This window comes from Sitophilus oryzae, unplaced genomic scaffold, assembly GCF_002938485.1.
Source record: "Sitophilus oryzae breed Bouriz unplaced genomic scaffold, Soryzae_2.0 scaffold_1307_pilon_pilon, whole genome shotgun sequence".
Taxonomy (NCBI): Eukaryota; Metazoa; Arthropoda; class Insecta; order Coleoptera; family Curculionidae; genus Sitophilus; species Sitophilus oryzae.
The window spans coordinates 3,324,821-3,345,815 of NW_022145957.1; the positions used below are offsets into that span (position 1 = coordinate 3,324,821).

A 20,995-nucleotide genomic window follows, 5' to 3' on the forward strand; every position below is an offset into this window, starting at 1 on the left:
TAATTTTATTTAAATCTAAACCATCTAAAAGTTGTTTAAACAGATCTTCCGAAACATTTTTATCTGAATTAATATAAATATTAATTAATATTAAATCAGCACTTTTAATATTAATAAATTGAGCAACTTCTGAATTAAATTTTTTTAAATTAGAAAAAATAATATTCTTTTTGACGCAAATTATAATAATAATAATAATAAATGGCTTTATTAAAGGAAAAATAACATAAAACCAAACCAAACCAAACCATCATTTAAAATAACCATATCATTTTCTATAATAAAATTTGCAAGTCTTATTCCACCCCTATTAATAGGAGATTCATCCCATAATGGATGATGGGAATTAAAATCTCCCATAATAATAATTTTATTTAAATCGAAACCATCTAAAAGTTGTTTAAACAGATCTTCCGAAACATTTTTATCTGAATTAATATAAATATTAATTAATATTAAATCAGCAATTTTAATATTAATAAATCGAGCAACTTCTGAATTAAATTTTTTTAAATTAGAAAAAGTAATATTCTTTTTGACGCAAATTATAATAATAATAATAATAAATGGCTTTATTATTATCCTGGAACCTGCTTGCAGAACCTGCTTGCAGGAGGGGTAGTGTTGGACCTCTCCCAGGCGCCTCCCCAGGTGGCGGATAGGGGAATGCCTCCCAGATATGGGTGGTACCGGGGAAATCAAATACCCGGGGTGGACCGTAACTAACCAACACATTATAATAGGACACGACGGATCTCCATGAAAAATAAAATAATTTAACAAAAAAAATCATATATTATGACAATAAAAACAAAACTGATAAAAAAGTGATCTGGATCAGGGAGACGTCAAATCTGTTGGCTCTCATGTAAACCTCCTTAAGCTTTTTCCGAAAAAGTGCTTAGAGACATTTTCTTTAACAGTATTTTCGATATTATTAAACAATAAAATTGCATTATATAGATAGGAGCATAGAGGAGCTGTAAACAGGAAACTCCAGTTTATTTGGATATCGCAAGGTTCTGTTTTACATCACTGCGAAATATAAATCTGTCAAATAAATATAAGGGGTCTTTGTGGAAATAATTTTTTTGTGTAAAATTACATGTCTGATACTTATACATGTTATCTATTTTGAGCCGTTGTAGTATATTTATTTTTTTCAGAAATATGGTCGTACTCCAGTAAGCTAAATACAAACCTACAACATGAATTTTGCAGTTATTGCAGTCGATTTTTGGAATTTTTATCTAAACAGTTATAAAATGAAACAAGGCAATACGCAATTTATAAGAAATATAAGAGACTCACATAATTTTTTTCGGATTTTAAAATTTAGGAGATATTTATTCATATATAACGATTTTAAGACACAATAAGATTTTTTCAGAATATTTGTTATATGACTTTTAAAGCGCATGTCCACGTCAAAGACGACGCCTAGATTTTTATATAGCTTAACACAATTTAGGGATGTACAATTCAAGTTAGCCTTTAGCTGTGATGAAACAGATTCGTAACGACCGACGCGGAGAACAAAAGCACATCAAAGAACACTTATTAATATTTAACTTTAGGTTATTTTCAGCAGAGTACTCAGATATCAGTTTAAGATCATGAGTAATCTTACTTATAGCAGTTTCTGTTTCATTTGGATCAAATGACATAAATAATTGTGTATCATCAGCATAAGATATCACATTACAATAAGACGACTTTCGAAGTAAATCTGCCGTGTAAATTAAAAATAAGATAGGACCAAGGACAGAGCCCTAGGCACTCCAGAAGTAACACAATTTGAGGATGAAAAATTGTCATCAATTTGAACAACTTGTTTTCTATCCGAGAGATAGCACCGAAAAAACTTCAGTGATATGTCAGAAAATCCATAAAACGCCAGTTTGCTACACAATAACTCGTGGTCCAGCGTGTCAAACGCTTTAGAAAAATCCAGTAAAATTAGAGCCAAAGCTTCGCCATCATCCATACTATTCAAAATATTATCTATTACATACGATAGCACAGTGGCAGTGTTATGGCCTTGCCTGAAACCAGATTGATGAGCTGGTATTATTTTATTAAAAACTGCATACTGGTAGATTTGAGGTTTTAAAAAAATTTCAAGTATTTTTTATAAGACCGGTATTAAAGCTATAGGTCTGAAGTCTGAAAGTTCTGTCGGCTTATTTGATTTTGGGAGTGGTTTAACCAAAGAAAGTTTCCAAGCAGTTGGAAAATATCCCGTTTCAAGACATAAATTAACAATATGAGTTAGAGGTAAAGCAACGCAGGGCAAACAGTATTGTAACATAATATAGTGATACCATCATAGCCAGCTGCATTGGATTTTAATGATGTAACAATTTTAATTATCTCCCACTCCTCGGCCAATCTGAATTTAAAACAAATAGTGTCATTAAATTTTTTGAATTTTAAAGATTCAGCAGTTAGTTTGCAGCTGTTATATTGACTGTAGACTGAAGCGAAGTAATCATTAAGATTATTGACATTTTTAAATTTATCGGGAATAGATTCTGTTTGCTTAGATTTAATATTCAAAGTTTTTAGAGCTTTCCAGAGTATTTTGCTGTTTGTGTTAGAGTCGTGTAAATTTAAGAAAGCCCTTTTCTCCTGATGTACTATGTTGGTAACTAGATTACGAAGTGATTTATAATAGGCCAAATCTGACGTAGATTTAGATTTTTTGTATTTTGTCAAGGCGTTATTTCTCTCCTTAATTAACAATTTTGTATTACATGACAACCACGGAGCACATGGCTTCGTCACTCGCCTAGACAAAAGAGGTGCATGCATATTAAATAGGTCAATAATTTTATTTGACAGAAAGTTTACTTTTTCGTCGATGTTTTTCATGTAGTAAATAGAATTCCAGTTAACAGCATGTAAATCATTCAAAAAGCTTGCCCTAGAGAAATACTTAAAGTCTCTAAACACAATTTCACGCGGTAAAGTTTTAGGCAAATTCAAATCCAAAGAACAATAAAGTAAACTGTGGTCTGAAATGTCATCTGCAGGAGTAACGCCAGAAGATGTTACCATATCTGAAAGTACCGAGCTTAAACAAATAACATCGATACAAGATTGCGAACAGACTGTAGTACGTGTAGGTTCTTTAATAAGAGAAATCATGTCAAAAGGCGATATGCAGTCCAGAAAACTGTTATCTGTTAGCTGATTTATATTTATATCTCCGGTAAAACATATATGGTCATATTGCGATATAACAAATGACATAATATTATCTACATGCTCCACAAAATGTGGGATACTACCAGAGGGTGCTCTATATAAAACACAAAATAAAATTTTAAAATTATGAACTGTAACTTCAAGAAAGAGCTGATCCACTCCCTCCATTTCCTCTAGATCAGAAAACACAACCTTACAAGAAATATCCTCATGGATATACATTCCAACTCCTCCTCCACGACCCGCTCTATCCTTATGAAAAAACAAATAATTTGGAAGATCATATCGGTTGCGTAATTTGACGCAATCCATGTCTCAGAAATACACATTACGTCAAAACGCTCAGAGGCCATTAAATCTGTGAAATTGTTAAAATTTGTGAAAATTGATCTTACATTTAAATGTCCTAACATTTGACAATGTCCAAACATTTGACATCTGCCCTGCAATCCTTAGCACTATGAGAACCAGAGCAATTTTGACAAACTATATTATTTTTACAATCTTTACTTAAATGTCCATATTTACAGCAATTATAACAACGAACAATATTAAAATAATCATTTACCCTGTATCTTTGCCAACCTATATATACAAAACCCCTGTTGGAAAGAAATTTATAAAAACTACTTGATAATTCTAAAACTACGTTAATTAAAGATTTTTTTTGAAAAGCATAAACAAGTTTTATGTCACCGATATTCGTATCGAGATTGTTATCGTATATTATTTTTTCGATAAAGTCATCTACGAGCTCAAGTTTTGTTCCGGCCTTTTTAAAATCTGCGGGAATTCCGTAAACTGCCACTCTCGGATTCAATCTTTTTTAGTCACACACTTCAAACTCATTTCCAATTTTTTCTTTTAGATGATCTTTCAGATTTGTTATGTCGGTTTCACTATTACAAGAAATTTGGAAACCGTCTTTGGTACACTTGGTATTATTTATTTCGACATTCAGTGAGCCTAGTGAAAAACGAGATTTAAATATTTTTTCTACAGATGAATTTAATACATTTCTATCCGTCGATTTTATTAGTAAATAGGGTTTTGACTTGACTACATTCTTCGTTTTTGTCGCTTCACTATAAGATAAAGTAGCCGTATTAGCACTCTTTTGCTCATCGCAAGATAAAAAATTATCAGCGGCCGTGTTTCTGCATACCTTGGAATTCACGTCGGCCAAATCCTTTTTTAGAATAGAGATAGTGTATTCTCTCTCACTTGCCAATTTATTTATCAGCTCCTTTTCCCTCGTTAAACACTCTATTTCCTTTTTCAAAACCACAACACTATCGCACGGTATATCAGCAGATGTAGATGCAAGTCTGGAACGTTTTCCGTCCTCAAACAGCCTCTGGCAGCGCCAGTTTTTAAATCGATAGAAAACCACTTGGCGATATTGTCGAAACATTTTTTATGAATGTAAACTGCACAGTTTTGATTACTACACTTTAAACTACGTTTATCAGCATTTTCTAGACAAATTTTGCACTTTATTTTGTCAGACTTATCAGGATCTTTCGGATCATCCGACATCGCGACCGTCGCCGACGCGTGCCGGACTACTACTAAATTGTCACTCCACCATATCCATCTTCCCTATCCTGACGAATTATATTATATGATGATAAAATAAAATTTTGATTGGATTTTATAGCCATGTTTCATTTAGAAAAATTATATCTGGAGACTCTTCATTTGCTAATAAAAACGATTTGAATTAACACTACGAATATTCCATTGTAAAATGTTTATATCTGATGTAGACTTGTTTTGGCGGTCTTGAATTTGGAAAAAAAGACAATCATCTCTAGCTTTTTTATCAACTCCCTTATGAACTATCCTTTTCTTGGCTGAATTTTCAGATACAACCTGTTAAAAGGACCTTTTACTCCATTCTGAAAATACTGTGTTCTTCTTTCAGAAGGTTTAATAATATTATCATTTTTCTTTGCTATATCTTCCCCATTACGTTTTTTAATTAATTCTGGAAAGTTATTGTTGTTCAAAAAAAATTCTCCATTTGATATATAATATTTTTTACATGTCTCACTGGCATCATAAAAAGTTAAATTTTCGAGGGCTATTAATTCTTTAATATTTTTTTGTCTAGAATATTCAGGACACTTTTTTGATGAGGACTTATGGTCATCCTTACAGTAAAAACATTGTGTAACACAAGAAAATTTAACTTCTCCATCTTGTAAATGATTCTCCTCCTCTCCGCAATTAAAATATCTTTCTTTACCTTTACAATTGTTCTTAGTATAGCCAAAACGAAGACAGCGATAACACTGAGTTACAGGAGGAATATATACATTAACCGGAAAAAAAATACTCTTTTGCCCTCAGGTATCTATCAAATTTGACATTTTTAAAGTAATAAATGACTAAAACACGGGGTTCCAGGCCAAATTTCGAAAAACTTTATTTAAAATAGTTGTTTCTTTTCTAATTCTATGGACTAATTTGATGACTTGAGAGCAATGACGCTCCAGTTAACGTGGTGAGGTCTTTTCCAGCGAAAAATTCTCCTTGATATACTTTCAAACCAGATGGACATCTTTGTCTTTTAAGTCTTCTTGTAGGCACTGGTTCAAGTAGAGGCTGCAGTAAGGTGTGATCATGTAGTATATTGAAATGTTTTTTGCTCCGAGTTTGGATGACTTCTTTGACGTACGGAATTTTTAAGTCTTCATGTAGGGTATGATTAGAGACATACCATGGTGCATCTATTATCATCCGTAGAATTTTGAATTGGCTCCTTTGTATTAAGGCTATATTTGATTTACTAGCACATCCATAGAGTTCTGCTCCATATGTCCAAATAGGTATTATGGTTTTGTATAAAGGAACTTTATTCTCTAGCGATAGTTTTGATCTTCTTCCTGTAAACCACTATAAATCTTTTATTTTTAAATGTATTTGCTTACGTTTCTTTACTATGTGTTCTTTCCAGGTAAGATTAGTATCCAAGTGCATACCTAAGTATTTAATGGAATATAATAATTTAATAATTAAATATTTAAAGTAAAGGTTATTTGGGCCGATTTTGATGTATTAATTTTTATTTTCCAATCACACGTAACCATCCCTCTGTTACATTTAGATATCATTTTAATATCAAGGAAGCTGTTTCCGGCTGTTTGTTGACAGCTATAATTACTGGGTCTTCTGCAAAAGTAGCCGTTGGTGTTATATTTAGACACTACTTTGTGGAACACTTGCATTTATGCTATAATTTGCAGATACATCCTCACTTACTCTGATTCTAAACTCTTTACCATTTAGGTAGGATTTCAATAGCGGAAAGTATCACATGGGAAGATAATTTTTACTTTTATGAAGTACTCCCGTATGCCATACTTTGTCGAAAGCCTGACCCAACATCAAGAAACACTGATGTGCAATACTTTTTTTCTTCTAGAGTTTGAGTTATATTGCGGGTAATCCGATGTATCTGCCGAATAGTGGAATATCTTTCTCGAAAATCAAACTCGTGATGTGGTATCCATTTTTCGGTTTTTGGATCTGAAGAGTCTTCGAAGTATCAGTCTTTCAAGCATTTTGAAAACTGATGGTAGTAAGATAATAGGACAATATGAGAAGACTCTGTTTAAATCCTTACCGTGTTTTGGGATCATTATAATTTCGGATGTTCGATTTCAGCGATCTCGGCCAGTAATTCAATCTTAAGATGGCATTAAATATATATGTGTTAGTACTAAGCCTTTCCTTGATAGTTCTTTTGACATTTTTGACGTTGTCTTATCGAGAGAGACTCCTGGTAATATAATATAATTTCGTGCTGAACTTAACTTTTAAACTTTTAACTTTTAACTGTTAAAAACATGATTGCTCATTTATGTTTAATGGGACAGCTAACACACTTCTCTCTATTTCATGATTTAAGTCATTATTATGCGGTGAGAATACTTTTGCGAGGTGTTCTGCAAAAAAGTGTGCTTTTTCTTTATCACTTCTGTGTTGTAATTCTTACATCATAAGGCATACTATCACAAATACCCAAAGGCAATAATTCATGAAGGTGGGATTTGAATCAGCTAATTGATAATGGCGAAATACTTACCGATATACCATCAAAAAAACACATAACAATTTTTACGCACTCACAACTATATTTTCACGTAGAAATGACATTAATGGCAGTGGCTAACAGCCGGCTGGTCCCGACGTGACGGGAAACCCTAGAATTTCACGTAAAGAGAGAGTATTTGAATTCGGCCGAAACCTCCTCCTGGCCGAATGCTCCACCCTCTCCCTGACTGTAGCAATTATTGGAGAATGGTCGGAAGACAGATCGCAGCTTGAAAAAACTTCCATGTAGTTAGAGGATATACCATTTGTGATGAAAAAATCCAAGAGGTCTGGAATTTTATTATGATCAGTTGACCAATAAGTAGGGGAGAAGTTGAAAGAAAAGAGTAGTTTTTTCCTGAATGGCATTAGCTAGTCCTCCGCCTTTAGTTTAGCGAACCAAGTATTGTGTGTTTAGAATTGTAGTCACCACCAATAATAAATTTGTTACCCAGAGTACTGAAGAAGTCATTAGAAGTTTTATTTTTTAATATTATGTCTTGGTGGGTAGTAAACTGCAGAAACTGTTAACTCATAAGCCATTGTTTTAACTCTTATGGTAGTACCTTGCATGTGGTTTGTACTGTATTTAGGTAATTCCATATGCTTGATGGATTTTTTTATTATAATAGCAGTTCCAGCGTGATGATCTAACTGAAACAATTTTTTCGTCATTTTTAAATAAGAGAAACCGATTTTCATGACAGAAGCAAAAATAACTGATAGGAAACCATCATTTGTCATTCACATATTTATCTAGTATTCATGTATTTAGTTTAATGTTTCTGGCGTCCCAAAGGTTCACTCACAAGATACAGCAGCTAAGTCAGGATGTCTCAAACGAGATGGAGCCGAGAAAAAGGACCTAATATGCAATACCTGCAAGACAAGCTTCGCCCAAAAGAGCCAGCTAAAATCACATATCATGACCCGGTCCTGCGGCGACAGAACCCGATGCAAATACTGCTGACATGTTTACGCAGATCGCCGACGGAGCTGTCGCCGCTTCTAGACAGACCTTCTAAAGCCGTTAAGCGCCGCTCGAACGAAGATCTACTGCCGCATATCCAGGTGCACACCGAGAGGGAGAGCAGAACACCAACGCCCCCCCCCCGCCAATACCAACTGAAAGCAACTTTTTAACACCACGTCCAAGCACCATCAGGCCAAACGAAACTATATACTTTACACCAGAGCCAGAGGGAAGCCCAAATCCCCGCCACATCAAGAATCCAGATCCTAAGCAACGTGATAATACGTAATCGCAGCACAACACCTGAATGCGAAGCGCAAACTGTCAACGCCGATCCTCCTGCCACCCCAGCAACAACTACCGACGTGCCTCCGGACAACACGTCTCCAAATAACTCCTGGCTCACCAACATAGAAGAGCCCATACCGGAGAGTGATGAGTTTAGGGAATTCTTCTGCGCCCAGCGTAGTGAGCTACAACCAGCTCAAAAGCTCCTGCGCAAAATCATCGACCAGGCCCTATTGGGCTCAAGCAGTGCGCTCGGAGAGTCGATCGACGCCTGGTTGGCTGAGATCTCGCCAATGGGTAGCAGAAGAACAAACTACCAAACCCGCCCTAATAACAACCAGGTACAAGCCAAAAGAAACTACGGAGTGTCACGGGGTGGTAGGGGCCCGCGCTCAAGCGCCTTCAAAAAGGCCCAAGACCTGTTCCAGAAGGACAAATCTATGCTGGCCGACATAATCCTGTCTGGCCGAGCCCTCAACGATCCTCCTGAAACACCCTTAATGGAGGACGTTGATAGTTTTTACAGCAATATCCTAGAAGGCCAATCCCCCCTGGACCTGGAGGACATTAGCCCCAAAATTGCTGCTCCAACCTTCCTACCGATAACACCAGACGACGTAGAGAAGGCCACGGCGCATTGGAAGGTTTCCGCCCCGGGCCCAGATGGCCTAACAGTCCAACAGGCAAGGAGCATCCCAACAAACCACTGGGCCATAGTTATGTCGGCCATCCTATTCAGGAACGTGCATCCCAAGAGCTGGAAGCTGCTGAGAACCGTTCTTGTGCCCAAGGACGGCGACCGAAGCTCCCCAGCTAACTGGCGTCCCATTACCATCGGGTCAACCGGCCAACGCCTTATGCATAGGATCCTGAGCAGCAAGATCAAGAGCAGCATTGAGTTGAACGCCAGCCAGAGGGGATTCACGCAAATAGACGGAGCCCTGGCAAATGTCCTTCTTCTGGACCACTTCATCCGGTCCAGAACAATCAACAACAGGGCAAATCGTTTAGCGTGGTCTCCCTGGACATCAGTAAGGCGTTTGACACGGTGTCACACCACAGCGTGCACCGAGGGCTGCGAAGGATGGGGATAGACGTAAGGACGATCGCATACATAATGGGGAGTCTGGACAAGGCGGCCACTACCATCAAAATAGGGCAACAAACAACACGGAGGATCGACATAAACCGTGGGGTGAAGCAGGGCGACCCTCTGAGCCCATTACTATTCAATATTGTAATGGACGAAATGCTAGAAAAACATAATGCGGACAATAAAGGCGGCACTCTGGACGGCGACATGAGGATGACGGTAATGGCCTTCGCAGACGACCTGGTACTGATGGAGGACGATATCAGACTCATGCCCCTTGCAATAGACGAGACAACAAAATTCCTAAGTAAGCGCGGCATGAGTCTGAACCCAAAGAAGTGCACTTCAATAGCTGCATTAACGCACCATGGAAATAAAAATTCCTCCATCGTAGAAAAACCTCTTTACAGTATCGACGGCATTAAAATCCTGGCCAACAGCGGTCTGTCTGCGTTTAAATACCTGGGTCATATGTATGGCACAACAGGCATACGAAAGCCGTCATTATGCAATCTACAGACCTGGCTGGCAAGAATGCACCGGGCCCCCCTTAAGCCCGATCAAAAATTAACTATTTTGAAAGACCACATAATTAAATTTCGTTGTAAAAATATTGGCTTGCGTGATGCTAATCTATAAATAATTCTCCCCAAGATTTTCCCATATATCGAGGTGACATCATTTCAATAACTTTTTTATCTCTAATTATCCATTTTAAATTTAAATTTTCTTTAACAATCAGGGCCACTACAGTAGTAAGTTAGTTAAAAAATGTTTTATAATACTTCCATTGTAAATTCATGAGAAGCCTTATAAAGTCAATATCTAACCAAACAACAATAATTCCAATTATCCTATAAGTAGGCCGTCTCGATAAATGCGGAAGTTATTCCTACTTTGCATCACTTTTATCTAATTTTCACAACTAATTTTTTTTAAACTATTAACAGATTCAATATATTTAATTGAATATCGTCAGTAAAACGTGTTAACCTGCTAACTTCATTTTTGACTTTTATTAAATAATACTTTTAATACATTATTTTTACGTTAAATTTTACATCTTTTAAACTTGACATCAGAGGATCTTAAAAAATTTTGGGCGCCATTATATACGAATGACAGTTCTCAATGACACTCAAAGACACTCAAGCAGCCTGGCTTCAGGAAATATAATTTCCCTCGGAATCTGCAATGGAATATACTGTCATCACTGAAGCAGATATCAAAGAAGCAATTTCGAAAACTGCCAATTGGAAAGCTGCTGGGCCAGACAAGATACAACATTTCTGGTGGAAAAGATTCTGGGTCTCGCATGCTTACCTATCTGAATACTTCTCTGACATCGTGTCCAATCCACAAAACATGCCACAATTCTTTACGATAGCTACAACCTACCTGATCCCTAAACACCCCAGTGAAGTGAATGACCCTTCAAAATATAGACCTATAGCCTGTCTTCCAACCATATACAAGATCCTTATCTCCTGCATCACCGCTAAAATCTATAACCACCTAGATATAAACAAACTACTTTCTGAAGAACAAAAAGAATGCATCAAGAGATCGTACGGGTGCAAAGAACAGTTGGTCATTGACTCTGTAGTAGTAAACCAAGCAATTAAAAATAACAGAACTATCCATATGGCCTATATAGATTATCAAAAGGCCTTTGACTCCGTGCCACATTCCTGGTTGAAATACGTACTAGAGATACATGGTGTCCATCCTGAGTTACGATCCTTCCTTAGCCACTCTATGTTGAAATGGAGTACTGACTTAACATTAAATCACCATGGAAAGTTACTCACAGTTCCATCTATACGAATAAAAAAAGGAATATTTCAGGGAGATAGCTTGAGCGCTCTGTGGTTCGTCATGTCCATCAATCCTCTTAGCAAGCTTCTCAACAACAACGACATATATGGTTTCAAACTTAAAAGTCCTAACTCAACACACAAGATAAGTCATCTATTATATATGGATGATCTTAAAATATACGCATCTTCAAAACAATAACTTAATAAAATGATAGATATAGTTAAAACATTTAGCTCCGATATACAAATGAAATTTGGGCTAGAAAAATGCAGAACTATCCATATAAATAAGAGGAAGTTCTCTGATGTAGTGAATCATGATGGAGCCTCGGAAATTCAACCCATGGAACCACGTGACCTATATAAATATCTCGGTCTAGAACAAGCACGTAGCATAGATCACGTTGGAACAAGAGAAAAACTTGAAAAGAAAGTTTTCGAAAGAACGCGTAAAATTGCATATAGTCACATAAACAGCCGAAATATGACGAAAGCAATAAATACATACGCTTTACCTGTTTTAACCTACTCTTTTGGTATCACAAAATGGTCTAAGACTAGTATTAATCAAGTAGAGAGGACAATGCGGTCAATTTTCAAAAAGCATGGGCATCAACACCCCAACTCATGTTCAGAAAGGTGGAGTCTCCCGAGAAGTAAAGGCGGAAGAGGAATTTTGCACCTACTTAATCTGCATAATAGCCAAATCTGTAAACTTCGACAGTATTTTTTCAGTAAAACTTCACTGTTACATAGAACGGTAGTAGAAGCTGATAAGAGTTTTACTCCGCTAAATATGGCGAACAGGACAATGGAAATTGAAATTGAACCTGCAGAAGCCCTTTTACAACGATGGGCTCAAAAAGCGATTCACGGCGGGCATTTCTCTGACTTGCACCAGGATAATGTTGACATCAAAGCGTCAAACAAATGGTTAAGTAACGGAGATCTGTACGCTGAGACAGAAGGTTACTTATTCGCTATTCAAGACAAAGTTCTTCCTACACGAAATTACCAAAAATACATCCTTAAATTTCCTGGAGTTGAAGATAGATGCAGAAAATGTGGCAAAATCGGAGAAACTATTGAGCACATACTAAACGGATGTCAAATATTAGCACCTGTAGAATATACAGAAAGACACAACAATGTAGCGAAAATAGTACATAAAAACCTGGCAGTTAAGTATGGTTTACTATCTGAAACGCCTCCCTATTTTAAATACTTACCTGACCCAGTGCTAGAGTCGGAAAATCATAAATTGCTATGGGACAGAAGTATCATAACGGACAAAACAATACCACACAATAGGCCGGATATAATACTTACCTTCAAAAAAGAACAAATTACTTACCTTATCGCGTACCAGGTAGCAAAAACCTTTCATCATCACACAGCACAAAAATTCAAAAATATGTTGATCTCTCCTCTGAAATTAAACGGATTTGGAAACAAAAATATGTATACACCGTCCCAATTGTATTATCCTCAACTGGGATAATCCCCACAAAACTGCTTCAATCACTAAAGGAATTAAAATTTCAGCACAATCTCGATATTGAGTTACAAAAAGCAAGCATACTATCCTCATGCCACTTAGTAAGAAAGTTCTTACAATAGGAAGATAACTTGTCTTAGACCGTATCTTATTAAAACCGATTTAATCGTGCTAAACAATACACAAAAGTAATAATGTACCTTATGTGGTCTCAGCTTTACATGACTTTCTGCCTTATATTGATAATCTTTATGTTAGTCAAAATTTTCCGTGTTATGAAGTTAGTTTTAATATTTTCAATGATTCTATTAAATTAGTTGATTGTCAAATTAATAAACATGATTTTTCTATTAAGGAACAATTTTTGTCAGTATCTGAACGTTTTAAAAATGTTCATATTTTTATTTTTACAGATGCATCTAAAAAAGATAAAAGAACAGGATTTGGAATATATATTCCATATATAAATTTTAAATTTTCTTCGCTACTACCTGATTCTTTAAGTATTTGTAAGGCAGAAACCATAGCTATTCATGATGCAGTAAAGTTTGCTATTAAAAAGAATTTGCGTAGTGTTATTATCTTTTCAGATTCCAAAAGTTCAATTCAAAAAATTAGTAAAAATCTCTTTAAAGCATCTGCTGATTATTGGACCTTAAGAACCAAACGTTTAATTTGTTTAGCAAATTCTAATGGTTTTGACATCAGGATTGTCTGGATTCCAGGTCAGTCCAATATCTTGGGAAATACAGAGGCAGATTTGTTGGCTAATATTGGAAAAGATTTAAATATTCCGAAATGTATGGAGATGGATTTAATAGATATTTTTAATTCAATTAAAACTGATATTTTGTGTAATTATAAAGAAAATTGGAAGTATATAGATAGAAAACATATTACAACGTTAATTAGAATGCGTACAGGCCATTGCTTAACAAAAAACCATTTATATAAAATTAAAGTGAAGGAAGATCCATACTGTGAGTGTGGCTCTGTTGAAGACCTAAATCATATCTTTTTAGAATGTCCTATAAATTTTTTGTTTAATTTAGATTTATATCAAAAATTTATTAAAATGAATTTTCCTACTCCACTATCAATATTTACAGTTTTGTCTAAGCCAAGTGAAAAATTAATAGAAACTTTTATGATATTTTTAAACATTAATAGAATTAAATTATAATGCTCAACTTTCTATTTTTATTTTCTTTTTGTTTCAGTTTCCGAATGCAGTCTGTTTGTGTGACCTCTACCCTATGTGCCTTTGTTTGTGATATAATCTTCCTTTCAGCACGTCATTTATATATTTAATAAATAATAATAATAGCAGTTTACAGTCACAGGTTACCTTCATAGAAGTTAGTTATATTCAGTTATATTAAAATTTTCCCATTATACATTTTACTCAGATAAGAATCAGTGTCCTTGATATGGTTTAAAGCCAGTCAACATCTTGGTCACTCTCAAATTGAGCTGGCGGTTGCCTTGTAGCAGAGTCACCATAAAAAAAGAAGAAGAAGAAGGAGAGTAAATTTTCTAATGTAATTTTTAAGAATTTCAAGTCAATAAATATAAGCAACAATTCCACGTGATGCGGACTTTTGTGACACCGTATATTTAGCCTCGCTATTTTAGTATACCAAAAAAATAATTCTAAATGGTCAGTTACTTCTGATATGTTTCTAAAATTTACTAGAAAGGTAATTCAAAAATTTACAGCATTTTGTCAATTTGCATGAAGTGTAGTATTGTCTGCATTAATTGGTTTTAAATTCAAAGACTAGCATGTTAAGTGAACGTTCAAGATTGGCTCAACGACAAGGAGCTGTTCCGAGACCTAGAGGTGTAGCACCAAGTATCGCACGACCTTCAGCCCAACCACCACCACCTAGGCCTTTCACTGGTTTTGTTCCGTCACAGGTATGTATCGTTCCTAATTATTAATTATTATTAAGTTTTGGTAGTTATTAACGTAAATATTTTTCTACCATCGTCGACTTTTTTCAAAACGTAGCTGTTACATATGTTACACCTACGTTGTTAGCCATATTACATATAATATGGCCCCATTTATTATGAAAATCTATAAAGATATAATTACTTAAATAGCAACCATAGCAAAAATTGCACATAGTTGTCGCTCTTCCACTTAATCATGATATCTTAAAACTAAAATAATGTAACGAAAGTATAATAAACTAAATTATAACGTGCACAATATATGATTATAAATTTCTCTATTTTATACTGCTGTTTGTTAGATCTTTTAGACTCGAAGAAGTTTCTCAGGACTTCATCATCATCATCAACCAGCTATTAAAGTCCACTGCTGGACGTAGGCCTCCCTCGTTTGCTTCCATAACTCCCAATCTTGAGCTATTTGCATTCAGTTACTGTGGTCTACTGTCTTAAGTCGTCATGCCATCTGGTTGGAGGACGGCCTTTGTTCCTGAAAGCATCATGTCTTAGTCCCCACTCTATTATTTTCTTCGTCCATCGGTCATCGTTTAGCCTTGCAATGTGCCCTGCCCAATTCCATTTCAAAGTAGTTATTTTCTCTATGGTATCCATGACTTTTGTTCTGTCTAGTACTTATATTCGGTACTTTGTCTCTTAGAGATAGCCCTAACATTGATCTTTCCATTGCTCTTTGCGTTATTCTGATTTTGATTACTGTTTTCTTGGTTAATGTTAGGGTCTCCGCACCATACGTAAGAACAGGAAGTACGCATTGATTGAATAGCTTTCTCCTCAAACATATCAGAAGTGCCCCGTTGAAAATGTATTTCAATTGTCCATAGCCGGCCCAAGCCAGTCCTATTGGTCTGTTAAGCTTGCAAATTTGGTTATTGCGGCTTATACGCTTACAAGTACTTGTAAGCAGTTGTTTCTTCTATTTGATATTGGTTAATTCCACCGCCAATTATTAGGTTTGTCATCACTTGGGTTTTTGAGATGTTGATTTTTAGTACCATTTGTTCAGAGGTTACATTTTTGTAACATTTCTTTATTTACACAATCGAATATCAAGACAATGTTATCAGCAAATCGCAGGTGGTTCAAATTTTCGCCATATATATTTATACCCAATTCGTTCCATTCTACCTGTTTGCACATATATTGGAGCAAATTATTAAATAATTTTGGAGAAATACAAGAGACCAAGCAAAACGAGTCAAAAAATTGGACTGAGGACTCAAGTCTCGGTCTCATGTTTTGCTTTGTCTTTTGTATTTATAAATCAGGTCCCTTTGGGATTAATGGACGCTTTTTTTAAATTTAATTTTGGAGAGATGGTGTCGCCTTGGCGAACACCTTTTTCTATGTGGAAGGTGTTAGTAACTTCATGAAGCGTAACACAAGCTGTAGCGTTCTCATATATGTTTAATCACTATACGAGAGTCAACGAGAGATTTCAACATTTTTTGTTGGCTGATGGTATCAAATGCCTTTTTGTAATCGACAAACACTAAAACTAACGGTCTATTGTATTCGACCGATTTCTCAATTAGGCTTTTTAGAGTTTGAAGGTGATCATTTGTGCCGAAACCTAATCTGAATCCGGCTTGCTCTGGCGGTTGATATTGGTCTAACTTGGCGTCAGTCTGTTGGTAATTATTTTCGGAAAAAGTTTATATAAGGGAGATAACAGGCTAATGGGTCTATAGTTTTCAAGATCGGTGGTATCGCCTTTTTTATGCATTAAAACAATAGTTGCATTATTCCATTGTGCTGGTGTTATGCATTTTGACAAACACTCGTTGAATAGAAGCTTCAGTGCCTTTAGTAGTTCTTTTCCTCCAATTTTAATAGCGTCAATAACTACCTCATCCTGTCCATAATCAAATATTGTGCACATTAATATATTTTTTTAAGAAAGCCTGAAAAACATATATTTTTTATTTATTTATTAATATCTCTGAAACTATCGAAAAATATTTACTCATATCTTAGGATTACGTAAATTGATTTGAAAGGAAGCTAAAAATGCGAAAATATACAGGGTTTTCCAATTAAAAAAAGTTATACCGATCCACTCACACTTTTTTGAGCCACCCTATAGAAGTTAAAATATTTTCCTGAAATACATCGTCGTACATAGGTACTTTTTTTTTACTTTACACTTAAACAAAATTTCCAATTTTTTTATTCTATTAGCTACAGATGCCCGACGCACTATTGCCGGACCCTGTATGTCTCTGTGAGACGATATCGCTGTTTGGACCGAACTGATCCTGTATAGTATTAATTTATTTTAAATTTAAAGGTTGCTAGCCAGTCTGGTGCACGTTCAAGAGTGATCCAACAACAAGGAGCTGTTCCGAGATATGAAGGTGTACGTAGGCCTTTTACTGGTTTTGTCCCGTCACAGGTAGATATTGTTTATAATTATTACTTATTATTGATTTTGGGAATAGTTATTAACGTAAATAATAACTTGGCCATAATACGAGAATATTTTTTCACAAAAAGTACCTTATTATTTATTTATTACAATATCACAGTTTATGGTGCGCTAGAAGAAAGACATTCGGTTTTAAATAAATGCTTAATATCTTACACAATACATAATCAAAAAGATACTGATAGCTGACTAGTTACAGAAAGTCCCATTAAAATTTTACTTCTAAACATCCTTTGTACTCGACCAATTTTCACAGAGGGTTCTAGGAATTAATATAAAATCTCAATATTTCCCAATAGAAGTAAACACACATAAGGGAGACCGAGGGGAGTTGAAACCATTGATAGTATATCCATTGATAGTACATTTCTTGCACTTGCAAATTAGTAACACACAGAGAGAGATAATGTTAATTCTAGTAACAAAAATTCGAATTCTGTTAACATACCTACAACAACTGCTCTCACAACCAAATTTATGATAATATCCAGATGTTTTAGAAACTACATCCTAACATTTAACACAAGGCCCATAGAAAGAGTAGATAAATTTAAGTATTTGGGCATCTGGCACTCCGAAGATTGGACATCAGACAAGGAAATTAAATGTCGCATCGAACAAGCTCGACAGGCATTCTTGAGGTTTCGAAAAGTACTTGTCTGTTCTAATTTTGACCTTAACCTTAGATTAGGATTCGTAAAGTATTATGTGTGGCCGGTGCTCCTTTATGGTATGGAAGGTTGGACATTGAAAGCAGCTACCATCAACAAATTGGAGGCTTTCGAGATGTGGCTATATCGCAGAATCCTGAAGATACCTTGGACGGCTAGGTTGACGAATGAAGAGGTTCTCTGATGGGTTGACAGAGAGCGTAAATTGTTTGAATTGATTAAAAAGACTGCACACCTGGGGCACATAATGCGAAACCCCAAATATCAATTCTGGCATCTGTTGATCGAAGGCCGGAGGGGTATCGGAAGGAAGAAAATGTCTTGGCTGAGGGATATTAGACAGTGGACAGGGCTACACGATGTGCAGTCGTTAATACACACCGCTCGGAACAGAGAAGCAATGGAAAATGTTATAGCAAACACCCATTAATTGATCTACACTAGAAGAAGAAGAGGTAACAAAAAGTCGACTGAAACGTCACAATTCATTTTGTTTCATCACCCCTCATACCGAGATAAGTTGAAACAGATAATTTTTGGGTAGAAATAAGGATTGTAACGTAGAAACAACCATATAATTTGAAGGTATTTATTGAAATATATTATTCTGATAATCAATTGTGACACATGTATGAATGTTCGCTACCAGTGCTTCATGAGCCCGAATCTCACATTACAGACATTTGATCCAATTTTCCTTGGCTTTACTATTTGAATAGGGTTCAAAACAACAAATACAATATCATTCCTCTTTTTCTTCATCTTCACCGTCTTTCTTTCTTCCTATTAATCTTGGACTTTTTAGTTTCTAGTTTGGATATCTTAAGTTTATTTGGAGCTTCAAAATTAAGGCTTTTACCTTTTTTTGCCAATCTAGCTGACTCAATTGCAGCCAATTTATTTTTTACAGGACTATTAGTTAAGATTGCGGTTTTCATCTTTCATCGGTTCGTTTGATTGCTTTTTCTTGAATATATTTCTGGAAAGGTAATTTTAAATTAATTTCAATGAATTACAAATATAGAGGGTCTCTCATATAAAAAAGCAAATTTTCTGTTGATAATTCTTAAATTATTAATTTAAAAGAAATTATACCTAAACTATTAAATTCCACGTAAAAAAATACTTTGGAAATATATTACATTTTCCATAGTATACATAAACATTTTCCATAGTAAAAAAGTTACAGCGATTTGTTAAAAATGAACATTTTTGAAAAACACCCCGTAACTCTGAAACGATAACAGATATCGATGTGCGGTTTTCACCATCATGTTTTTGATAAAAATTGAGCTCCAGATACCGATATTAGTTTTCGTCCATCTCTTATGAATAATGGAGTTTCCCTTTAAACGCGTCCAGTTTGGTCCACACTGTACACTGTGTTTTTCGTTTTTTATTTTTCATTTTTTCATAATTTTTTCCATCTCCTAGGTTGCAAACGGTGCCTGGTGAAACTAAAAAAAAAATTTCCATTTTCTTTATTTGTTTTGATTAACACAACGTTTCGGTCAGAAGGATAACTGACCTTGATCAATAAGTCCGAAGTTTTAATTTCAGTTTAGCTTTGTTAAAGCGATATACAGTAAAACTTCCCATTTCGGCCACTTCTAAAAAGCGGTCACTTCTGTTAGCGGTCAACTTTCAGTTGTTTGAATTAATCTTAGGGGAATTCCTATATTAAAATATTTCTCAATAACGTTAATTCCGAAAGCGGTCACCGGCCGCTTCAAAGGTACATTTTAGGGAAAAACCCATTAAATTTATTGCCCCAATACCGGCCAAAAACCGAACCCTTCGAACCTTTTTTTTGTCTAACAAGAGCTGTTTCAGGACACTTTAGGAAATTCCAAGCAATAAACATTTATAATTTGTTTAAGAAGTAGGTACAGAGAGTGAATTAGAATTTAGAATGAGTGGGAGGGGGGTTAATCACTTCAACCTTACAGATCCATTGTGTCCCCCTTTCTTGAATCATAACTCATCATACAGTCCCAGGGCTTTGACAAAAGCCAGTATCTGGGACGGTTTTATAGAGGGTAGTTCTCCATCTCCAATATCAGTCGTACCAAAATTCATGGCACGAATGGTTGTCGTCTCGGCGCACTCAGTGATGAGGTGTACTGGTGTTTCACCATCTTCCCCACAGAATCTGCATTCGCCGTTTCTTCTTACTTTCAATCTACTGAGGTGTTCATTGAGGAGACAGTGTCCTGTTAAAAACCCCGTGACAATCCGAAGATTGTTCTTACTCAGACCCAGGAAGATCTGTGATTTTCTTGATCATAAGCCCTCAGAAACTTCTTCGAGTGTCCTAGACCATTGCAAGATTTCCATTCCAGGTTGCGGATGGAATCTTCCAAGTTCTTGAGTTCCGCCTTGAGTTGGTTACCACTTGGAAAGCAGAACGGTTCTGGTCCAGTTAGTGGAGTGTTCGCTCCTTTCCTAGCTAGATTTTTTTTTTATTTTTATTTACAGAGAGTGACAAATACAATACAAATTCGTCAGTAGTTTGCTGAAATTTTTGGGAGATATAGAATCAGTTTAGTTTCTTACTCTGAAAGAACAGCAACCATGTCTTTGAAACGTAAACGTTTGTCTATTAAAGAGAAATTAAATATTGTCGCGGAAAGTGATAAATATAACAGCAGTGCTCGAAAGTTGGCGGAAAAGTTTGGTGTTGGAAGAACGCAAGTGAACGACATTTTAAAAAACAAAGTGGAATTAAAAAAAATGTTTGAAGAAGAAGGATGCAATGCAGATAAAAAACGAAAGTTTCCTAAAACAGAAGGATTTGCAATCGATCAACTAGTTTACGAATGGTTTTGTAAGGCAAGGAACAAAAACATACCCATATCGGGAACCTTAATTCGGGAAAAAGCTCTTGAGGTATCTACATCCTTGAAACTTAGTGAATTTAAGGCTTCAACTGGCTG

The 20,995-nt window shown here is 35.5% G+C and overlaps 1 protein-coding gene across 2 annotated transcripts in view; it reads left to right on the plus strand.

Moving 5' to 3' along the window:
• Window positions 1–20,995, plus strand: part of LOC115874950 — a 153,711-nt gene that overhangs the window by 128,489 nt on the left and 4,227 nt on the right. For both annotated transcript variants that reach the window (XM_030890259.1, XM_030890258.1), the window contains exons 18-19: window positions 14,763–14,903; window positions 17,251–17,355. In XM_030890259.1, coding sequence (XP_030746119.1) covers window positions 14,763–14,903; window positions 17,251–17,355 — 246 coding nt within the window. The remainder of the gene's footprint in view (window positions 1–14,762; window positions 14,904–17,250; window positions 17,356–20,995) is intronic.